Genomic DNA, 10,972 nt, shown 5'->3' on the forward strand with positions numbered 1-10,972 from the left:
CTATATATATCTATCTATATCTATCTATATATATATATATAATATGAGACCCTGACGCACTTAGCCCCCAGGGTACAGAATACAGTGATAGCTATATCTGTAATACACTGAAAGTGAATTTCATGCAGCAGATATATATATATATATATATATATATACATACACATATATATATATATATATATATATATATATATATATACATATACATACATATATATATATATATATACATATACATACATATATATATATATATATACATATACATATACACCACCGATTTTCCGGCATCCTCGGTTCCAGTGCCGTGCCGGAATAATCGATTTTGCCGGATTAACGGTGGAAACTCATTTTGCACCTTCAGAACATTTCTAAAGCAATAAATAGTAAAATATATGCTACAGTATAATATCAATTAATGAATAAACACAGTAGTGTATGCAAAACTGTTTATAAGCAAAACAGGTATCAGGCTCAGGCTGTGTGTTCCGCCCATGTGCGGTACTTGCTGTGACCTTGGACGCCATAACAGCCCCACTGATGCTTGCTGTCTCACCTGCAGTGTCCGTTAAAGCTGTACCCACTGACACTTGCGCGTATTGCGTGTTACGCCCATGCGCAGAAAATATTCCGGATTAAAGGATGTCCCTAACCCCCTTTAATCCGGACAAATCAAAATTGTCCGGATTAAAAGAGGTACCGGATTATCGGTTGCCGGAAAATCGGTGGTGTACCTGTGTGTGTGTGTGTGTGTGTGTGTGTGTATATATATATATATATATATATATATATATATATATATATATATATATATATATATATATATATATATATATATATATATATATATATATATATCAAACTAACAACCGGCACTTCACTTCAGCTTCATCCTGGCGCGGTGCACATTGGTACAGTGTATGCAATCCTCCAGGCTATGGCACTCAGCGGACTCCTTCATGAAATAGAACTCCAACAGCAATTTGCTACTGTGCACAGTAGCAAATTGCTGTTGGAGTTTTATTTCATGAAGGAGTCCGCTGAGTGCCAAAGCTTGGAGGATTATATACAGTGTGTGTGTGTGTGTGTGTGTGTGTGTGTAAATATATATATATATATATATATATATATATATATATATACTATATTTGCCTTAATCTGTGACTCTGTGCTGTAACGCTGGGCGGAGTTACAGTGGTGGGTGGAGTTATTCAAATGAGTCACAGAACTGGGCAAATCTATAGGAGACCAGCAGCAGAAGCAGATAGTATGGACATGGCACAGGCAGGGGTGCATACCTCCCAGCTTTCTTCAGACAGAAGGAGGGGGACACACACACACAAAACACCACACGACGAAAAGGGGCGTGGTCAACAAAAGGGCGTGGCTTCACGGGAGGGCACCCGTTTTCGTCAGTGAGGGGGCATGCCCAGCGCTCTGTGAGCTGCTGGCATGCCCCCAGGGGCAGATTATGAGTCTGGGGGCCCAGGGCACTTAAGACAAGGGGCCCTATCTCATTGCTGTGCCTGCTGTGGGATTGGGGGCGTGGCCAAATCGTGCATGCGAAGCCACGCCCCCTTATGCAAATTCCAGGAATTTTTTTTTTTTTAATGGAATTTTGGCCCCTCAGCTAGAGGTAAATCCAGAGGGGGTGGTCGCTCCCCTCTACACACCCGCACAGGCAGAAGAAAGCAGGGAGACTGCTGCCTCCCTGCAACACCACACACCTGCCAACACGCAGCAGCGTGTGCTGACTGTAGCACAATGCTGCCGCTGTTGCTGGCAGGACGGGGGAGCTTCTGAGCTGGGACAGAGCTACTCCAGCCAGGGGGCCCCATAAAACTGTGGGGCCCATGGTACGTACCCCCTGCCCCCCCTTAAGCCGGCTCTGCTGCTGGAACCCCCCCTTAATCCGTACCCCCTGATGCCCCCTCTCCCTCTGTCTCCACTAAATTCACCGCTGCTCTAAGCAAAACAGAGAGTACAGGAGCTTCCCAACTGCCCCCCCCCAACACCACCACCACCGCGGGACACTGTGGCCCACGGGTGGGACAGCGGGACAGACCCTACAAAATGGGACTGTCCCGTGAAAATCGGGACGGTTGGGAGGTGTTGGGGGTGTGTGAGGGGGTATGCCGTACAGACACACGGGCACCGGCTCACTGTGTGCTTGACCCCCCACATCAGCATACTCAGCAGGGTCTCTCTGGTGCGGAGGAGCGTCACTTGCACTCCACGCTTCTTAGCTGCAGTTTTGTGGGGCACCTGCCGCTGTGCAGGTTCCGTACTGCCTCTGTTATCTCCAGCCCCGGCAACCCCACCGCTAGCTGCAGTGCTGCCGCCCGCAGTGAGGTGCGCCCAGCTCATTCACACACTTTAGCCGGCGGACAGCGCTGCAGAAGTCTGCGCTGCTTGCAGGCTCCGACCCCCTCCTCCCTCCAGCCACAGCGTCTCCTGGGGGCTAACCAGTCACTCCCAGTCTCCCCTTACCACAGTGCCCGGCAGCTGCTCAAGGTCTGCGGTGTGTGACTGAGGAGGGGGGGGGGGATGCGGACAGGCAGAGGAAGCAGGACTCCAGCCTGAGAGAGTCAGCCATGCCAAGTCTCCACCAGCAGCAGATCCCAACAGGTTGGAGTGGAACAGCAGCAGCCAGCAGCAGTAACTCCGGTAAGACACATCTGTCTGTCACCACTGTTCTGTCCCTAATACCAATCTCTCCCGTGCCCTGTGTTCTGTCATGTCCCTGTCACCCTTATCCTGGCCCTGTCACCCTTATCCTGGCCCTGTCACCCCTATCCAGGCCCTGTCACCCCTGTGCTTGCCCTGTCAACCCTATACTGGCCCTGTCACCCCTGTCCTGGTCCTGCCGCCCCTACCATGGCCATGTCACCCCTATCCTGTCCCTGTAATTTCTGTCCTGGCCCTGTCACCCCTGTTCTGGCCCTGTCACCCCTGTTCTGACCCTGTCACCCCTGTTCTGACCCTGTCACCCCTGTTCTGACCCTGTCACCCCTGTTCTGACCCTGTCACCCCTGTTCTGACCCTGTCACCCCTGTTCTGACCCTGTCACCCATATTCTGACCCTGTCACCCCTGTCCTGGCCCCGTCACCCCTGTCCTGACCCTGTCACCCCTGTCCTGGCCCTGTTACTGCATACCCTCCAACTACCTTTTTGGCAGGTACAGTACCCGTAGCGCCTCCAGACCCCTCCCCAATGCACCACACCTCCGCACCTTCCCCTCTACCACATGCGGCACCCCACCCCTCCCCCACACGCTGTGCCTCCAGACCCCCTACACCACCCGCGGCTTCCACTTCTTCGCCCCTCCACCACCCACAGCACCTCCAGAGCCCCTCCACCATCCACCCCCCATATATGTCTCCCCCCACACCTGCCCCCCCTCCACCCGCAGCATCTGCAGACACCCTCCTCCATCCGCGGTGCCCCCCTCATCCACCCCTCCCCCACCTGCCCCTCCACCACCTGCAGCACCTCTGGACCCCCTTCCCCATCTGCCGCACCACCTGTACCTGCCCCTCCCCTACTCACGGCACCTCCGGACCCCCTACCCCACCCCCGCCCCTTCCCATCCCACAGCACCTCTGGAACCCTTCACCCATCCGCAACATCCCCGCACCTGCCTCTCTCCCACCCTTGGCATCCCTGCCCTTCCCCCACCGGCAGTGCCTCCGGACCCCATCCCCCATCTGCAGCCCCCACTCCTCTGCCCTCCCCCACCCGCAGCATCTCCCGACCCTTCCCCATCCGGGCCCCCCCGCCTCCACCCCCCCCTCTACCCGCAGCATCTACAGACACCCTCCCCCATGCACAGCCCCCCCCCCCCCCCCCCCCGCACCTGCTACATTCTGTACATTGTGCCGTGCAGGTGCTGTTCACGCCGTCGCAAGGGGCTGCGCCCCCTTCACCATCGCACGCCCTTTCATTGTGCAATATTTAACCACTAACAAAGGAATGCAGGTAATACTCTATATAATACAAATATTGAACCCCAGAAAGGCATGCAAGGGTTAAGGGGGCGTAGCCCCTTGCGACGGTGTGAAGAGCGCCCGTAGGGCGCGATGAAGCACCTAGTGTGTGTGTGTGTGTGTGTGTGTGTGTGTGTATATATATATATATATATATATATATATATATATGTGTGTGTATATATATATATATATATATATATATGTATATGTGTATATATATATATATGTCTGTATATATAGTGCTGCGCAGTATATATTAAGTGTATTTTACTGCACTCTTCAGTCACCTCATACCGCATTTATTCTCTGTATGTTCTGTATTTACTGTCACATAAATAAGGGAGTGTTTTGCAGGTATTGTATTTGTCTGGCTATATTATACTGTTACGCTCTCCGGCTTCATTCACTATAATGACTGCCACAAAGAGCGGGAACTCCGCGGGCGCTCCTGCATCATGCAGTGCTTGCACCAAGGATTTACCTGAGGTGGAAGTTTTAACTGATGGTTCAGGCACTGGGTGCCATACAACTCCCAGTCAGCCCGCAGCCCCTGTAAGCCAATCAGGAGCCACCTTGGGCAGCGTTCTGAAGTATGCTGAATATGCTTGTGACACGTCTTACCCTTTGGGGCCTGCTGTGCCATTGCAGCCACATATTCTCCCTGTAGTGAATCCTCCCTGGGCGGACACTCTGTCTACCCAGATACAACAACAATTAAATCAATCTTTGGTTAGACAAAAGTCTACCTCACATCCCTCTGGGGTCAGGGGGTCGTCTAAGAGGGCCGCTTCCTCACAATTCACTAATATTTCAGATAATTCTTCTGATGAGGGTGGGGAATATACTGATCCGTCAGACACTGATACAGTCGGTTCTGATGAGGAACCTCCAACTCAGGTTGATGTTACTGACCTAGTGGAGGTTATTAAGCTGATTCTACAAATTGATGATGAGGTAGATCCCATTACTGAGTCTAAGAAACCTGATAAGTTCAAACGTCAGAAGGTTGCAAAGGTAGCCTTACCACATACGTCAGGAACCCTGGTCTTCTCCCTGTCTAAGAAGATGCCAGCTCGTTATCCTATCCCTACGGAGTTGAATAAAAAGTGGGAAAGTCCACCGCCGGTGGACTCTCATGTCACCCGTCTTGTGTAGTCATCTACTCTGCCTGTCACCACTGTCACCTCACTGAAGGAACCGACGGATAAGCGTGTGGAGGGATGCCTGAAGTCTGTTTACTCCCTTACTGGTGCGGTACACAGACCCACTATAGCAGCCTCCTGGGCCGCAAAAGGTATTGAAGCATGGGTTCAGGCATTAGAGGAAGAGCTGCCTCAGGTTATTTCTGACACTGCCAGACAATATCGGTCTCATATTAACACCGCCTCCCACTATATTCAGGAGGCATCCTCTGAGGCAGGTGTATGGAGGCCAAAGCGTCCACTACGTCTATACTGGCTCGCCGAATTCTGTGGTTGAGGGCCTGGAAGGTGGACCTGGATTTCCAAAAGACCTCTGGAGGTGCTCCCCTTTAAGGGAGACATCCTATTTGGGGAAGATCTGAATAAGATTGTGACTGACTTAGCAACCACTAAGACTGCGTTTCTCCCAAGTACTAATCCTTCTGCACCGAAGGCAAAGAGTATCACTTTTCGTTCCTTTCGACCTCCAGGGAAGCAAAGGGTCAGGCATACCCAAGACAGGCTCGTGCTTCCAAAACCACTAAGCCCAAACCTAAACAGTCCTGGGCTGCCTGTCAGCCTGCTTCCAAACAAGACTAGCCTGCTGCAAGACGGGCCAGGCCTCCCCCTGGGGGATTCCAAGGTGGGAGGCTGACTTCTGCATTCTGGTTAAAGACCACTTCAGACACCTGGGTGCGGGAAGTTGTCTCTCACGGGTACGCTGTCTCTTTCAAGAGACGTCCCCCTCGCCAGTTTTGCACGACGGTTATTCCTTCAGATCCGTTGAAAGCGCAAGTTCTACACCTGGTAGTACTGGTACCTCTGTCCCAGAGAGGCAGGGGATACTATTTGACCCTGTTTCTAGTTCCGAAACCCAATGGGTCCTTCCGGCCTATACTCAACCTCAAATCATTGAAAAAATTTGTGAGTGTCCAAATTCCATATGGAAACTCTGCGCTCTATTGTACTGGCCATGGAACCCGAAGACTATATGGTATCCCTGGACATACAGGATGCTTACCTGCATATATCTATTGCCATATCGCATTAATATCTGCAGTTTGCTATTGGCAACCTATATTACCAATTCCAGGCTCTGCCATTTGGACTGGCCATGGCACCTCGGGAATCAGGATCCTGCCGTATCTGGATGACTTGCTGATCCTGGCGAACTCCCAAGATGTTCTCCTCAGTCATCTGGAACTGACGGTCCAATTCCTTCAAGCCCACGGGTGGCTCATCAACTGGAAAAAGTCCTCGCTGGTCCCTGCTTGTAACATGGTGCACCTGGAGGAACTGCTGGACACACACAGCCAAATACTGTTCCTGTCTTCAGAGAAAGTCCTGAAACTTCAGGACAGGATCAGATACTTCCTTTCTCGCCCAATGCAAGTACTAGGCGATGCAAGTACTAGGCTTCATGGTGTCTGCTTTCGACATTGAAGAGTATGCTCAATTTAATTCCCGCCCTCTGCAGAAGTTAATCCTTTCCAAGTGGGACAGCCTGCCTCATTGGATAAGGTCTGAAATGATCTCCCTGACTCCGGAGGTTCTATCACTGAGCTGGTGGCTACAGGACCAACAGTTGAGCAGGGACCGTCCCTTCTGGGTACCAACTGGGTTCTACTGACTACGGACACCAGTCTGCGGGGCTGGGGCGCGGTGCTAGAGCAACAATCTCTCCAGGGTCGGTGGACCAAGGAGGAATCTCTACTCATGATAAACATTCTGGAATTGCGGGCAGTGTTCAATGCTTTGACTCTTGCCCTGCCTCTGATACAGAACAGGCCTGTTCAAGTACAATCAGACAACGCCACCACGGTGGCATACATAAATCATCAAGGCGGAACACGAAGCCACTTAGCAAGGATGGAAATATAAGAAATCCTCCATTGGGCGGAACGCCATCTGCCAGCAATATCTGCAGTGTTCATTCCCGGAGTCCTCAACTGGGAAGCGGATTTCCTCAGTCGTCAGGACGTACATGCCGGAGAGTGGAGTCTTAATCTGGAAGTCTTTCAACTCCTAGTGGACAAGTGGGGCCTACGAGACGTAGACCTGATGGCGTCTTGACACAATCACAAGGTCACGGTCTTCGGATCAAGGACCAGGGATGTGCTTGTCTGCACATAAACATTCTGGAATTAAGGGCCATATACAACGGCATTCTGCAAGCGGAACATCTTCTTCGCGGTCTGCCCGTCTTGATTCAGTCAGACAACATAACAGCAGGGGCGTTCATAAACCGCCAGGGCGGAACAAAGAGCAGAGCGGCGGTGGCCGAGGCCACGAACGTTCTTCGCTGGGCAGAGAGACATGCAAGCGCTCTGTCAGCAGTCTTCATTCCAGGAGTGGACAACTGGGAAGCAGACTTCCTCAGCAGATACGATCTTCATCCAGGAGTGTGGGGTCTTCATCAAGAGGTCTTTGCAGAAGTGACAAGTCATTGGGGAATTCCTCAAATAGACATGATGGCGTCTCGCCTCAACAAGAAACTTCAGAGATATTGTTCCAGGTCAAGGGACCCTCAAGCAATAGCGGTGGACGCCCTAGTGATACCGTGGGTGTTTCAGTCGGTCTATGTGTTCCCTCCACTTCCACTCATTCCAAAGGTGATAAAGATTATAAGAAGAACAAGGGTTCAGGCGATACTCATTGTTCCAGACTGGCCAAAGAGGGCCTGGTATCCAGATCTTCAGGAGTTGCTCATAGAAGATCCCTGACCTCTTCCTCTACGGGAGGACCTGTTACAACAAGGACCGTGCGTGTATCAAGACTTACCGCGGCTGCGTTTGACGGCATGGCGGTTGAATGCCAAATCCTAGCCCGAAAGGGTATTCCCAGTGAAGTCATTCCCACACTTCTTCAGGCTAGAAAAGAAGTAACGGCAAAGCATTACCACCGTATTTGGAGGAAATATGTGTCTTGGTGTGAATCCAAGAAGGCTCCTACGGAGGATTTTCAGCTGGGGCGTTTGCTCCAGTTTTTGCAAGCAGCTGTGGATGCAGGCCTAAAGTTAGGCTCCATTAAAGTACAAATTTCGGCCTTATCAATCTTCTTTCAGAAACAATTGGCCTCCCTTCCAGAAGTTCAGACCTTCGTGAAAGGCGTGCTGCACATCCAACTTCCATTTGTGCGCCCTGTGGCACCGTGGGATCTTAATGTGGTATTGCAGTTCCTGCAGTCTCATTGGTTTGAACCTTTACGTAAGGTTGAGTTAAAATTCCTTACTTGGAAAGTAGTCATGTTGTTGGCCTTGGCATCCGCAAGGCGGGTATCTGAGTTGGCGGCTTTGTCTCACAAAAGCCCCTATTTAATCTTCCATGCTGAGTTGAGAACCCGTCAGCAATTTCTGCCAAAAGTGGTTTCATAATTTCACGTAAACCAGCCTATTGTGGTGCCAGTGGCTACTGACGCCTTGGCGGAATCGAAGTCTCTCGATGTGGTCAGAGCTTTGAAAATCTATGTCGCCAGAACGGCGCAGATTAGGAAAACAGAGGCTCTGTTTGTCCTGTGGGCGCCCAACAAGATTGGGGCTCCTGCTTCCAAGCAGACTATTGCACGCTGGATCTGTAATACGATTCAGCAGGCTCATTTTACGGCAGGATTGCCGTTACCGAAATCGGTGAAAGCCCATTCGACCAGAAAGGTGGGCTCATCCTGGTCGGCAGCCCGAGGGGTCTCGGCATTACAGCTTTGCCGAGCAGCTACTTGGTCGGGTCCAAACACCTTTGCGAAGTTTTACAAGTTTGATACCCTGGCTGAGGAGGACCTCTTGTTTGGTCAATCGGTGCTGCAGAGTCATCCGCACTCTCCCGCCTGTTCTAGAGCTTTGGTATAAACCCCATGGTTCTTGAAGCATCCCCAGCATCCTCTAGGACGTATGAGAAAGTAGGATTTTAATACCTACCAGTAAATCCTTTTCTCTTAGTCCGTAGAGGATGCCGGGCGCCCGTCCCAGTGCGGGCTGTATCTGCAGTTTGGTTATGGTTACACTCATGTTGAGTTAAGTTCAGTCAGCCTGTGGCTGATGTTGGTCATGCCGTTGCATGCGTTGTTGATGAATGCCATGTTAAAAATTAAATAAATCCTTTTCCTCAAAATGTCGGTCTCCCTGGGCACAGTTCCTATGTCTGGAGGAGGGGCATAGAGGGAGGAGCCAGTTCACACCCTTTTAAAGTCTTAAAGTGCCTATGTCTCCTGCGGATCCCGTCTATACCCCATGGTTCTTGAAGCATCCCCAGCATCCTCTACGGACTAAGAGAAAAGGATTTACCGGTAGGTATTCAAATCCTATTTTCCAGTACATGTTATTTTTTTCCATGTGGTTTGCGCTCAATTGTATGTAAACTACTCCATGCTGTCTAAGCTGTTTGTATTAACTGTCTGTTTCTAATAAATAATGAAAAAATATTGTATGTTTGCCAGTTAGATGTATTCGTCATGTATGTGGCAATGACCTGCCAGCTGTAATGCCCACACATATCTTTGTGATATAATACGCACGCAGGGCTTTTCTTCCATGGCTCTTTGAAATGCTAAAGCAAAGACGTTGGTACCAGAATTAAGCACTGGACAGGGGGCCTAATCCAGACCTGATCGTAGATGTGCCAAATTTAGCACATCTACGGTCAGCTTCCCTGACATGCGGGGGGGGGGGGACGCCCAGCACAGTGCTAGTCCGCCCCGCATGTCAGGCCCTACCCCGCCGCACAAGTACAAAAGCACGGCGTCAGTGCTTTTGTACTTGAAGAGTAGCTCCTTACCTGCGCAGCTACTGGGCGCTGGCTGGGAGCTACTCATCGCTGTCCGGGTCGCAGCGGCTGCAAATGACGTCACGCAGCCGCCGTGGCCCACCCTCCACATGGTCCGGGTGCGCCTGCGCTTCCCGAACCGCGGCCCTAAAACGGCGGCTCAATCAGGCAGAGGCGATCGAAGGGACTTGATGTGAAAACGCACAGCAGCGATCAGGTGTGAATTAGGCCCCCGATCAGGTGATGTTTAGGTGGGGGAAGGATATAAATAAGCTGAATAAAAGAGGAGGAATCTAGGATATGTATGGTTTCAGATCGTTGCCCTATGTGCAATTAGTCTCACTCTACAATGACATCAGACAGGCCTGTTTAATAAGTATTTATTTATTGTTATACAGGTCTGTTCCATGCTGAACGTTCAGCCGGACTTTAGAATGAACAGTGAAAGCTCTGGACTCTCGTTCTGAACTTTGGGCCTATAGCGCATCTCTTGCTTTGCGCTGGAAGTGTGAGAGCTGGCCCTGTGTGTACTCTGGCCCTATTTGACCTACTTTGGTTATTGGACTTAGAGGTTGCGACAACAACATCTGCAGCCGTGTCTTAACCAACAGTCTCTGCACAGTCAGCCAGCAAGTTGGAGTAAGTACTGGCCAAGGAGGGAACATATCTTACAGCATATGGAGTGATGTACAGGAAGATCGCCCTCCCGTCCTCTGACTGTTATTATGGATGTGTAATACAAAGGACCTGGTTTCGGAGTGTCTCAATCTCCCTGTTTCTAAAGAATAAATTAAGAAATTATTGGTACACCCTGGAAATGAGCACATATCATATCACTCTCCTTTCGGACTCATTCTCAAGAATGGATGAAGTAAAAAAAAGTGCATCTGACCACTGACCTGATAGTTCAGGTTTGATTTACTTACATGTTGTTTAAACTCTATCCTATCTAGATTGAGTTGCACTTTTATGACCAAACTGGTTTTCAGGTGTTTTTTTTTGCAATGAATCTGTTACACCAGGAATAATTTACCTTTTTACATA

At 50.2% G+C, this 10,972-nt stretch overlaps 1 protein-coding gene across 2 annotated transcripts in view; it reads left to right on the forward strand.

The window, feature by feature from the left end:
* The window catches only part of LTO1 (LTO1 maturation factor of ABCE1), a 99,394-nt gene extending 88,644 nt beyond the window's left edge, over positions 1–10,750 (forward strand). For both annotated transcript variants that reach the window (XM_063944149.1, XM_063944148.1), the window contains exon 5: positions 10,327–10,750. In XM_063944149.1, coding sequence (XP_063800219.1) covers positions 10,327–10,395 — 69 coding nt within the window. In that variant the 3' untranslated portion in view covers positions 10,396–10,750. The remainder of the gene's footprint in view (positions 1–10,326) is intronic.
* The last annotated feature ends 222 nt before the right edge of the window (positions 10,751–10,972 follow it).

Source organism: Pseudophryne corroboree, chromosome 11, assembly GCF_028390025.1.
Source record: "Pseudophryne corroboree isolate aPseCor3 chromosome 11, aPseCor3.hap2, whole genome shotgun sequence".
Taxonomy (NCBI): Eukaryota; Metazoa; Chordata; class Amphibia; order Anura; family Myobatrachidae; genus Pseudophryne; species Pseudophryne corroboree.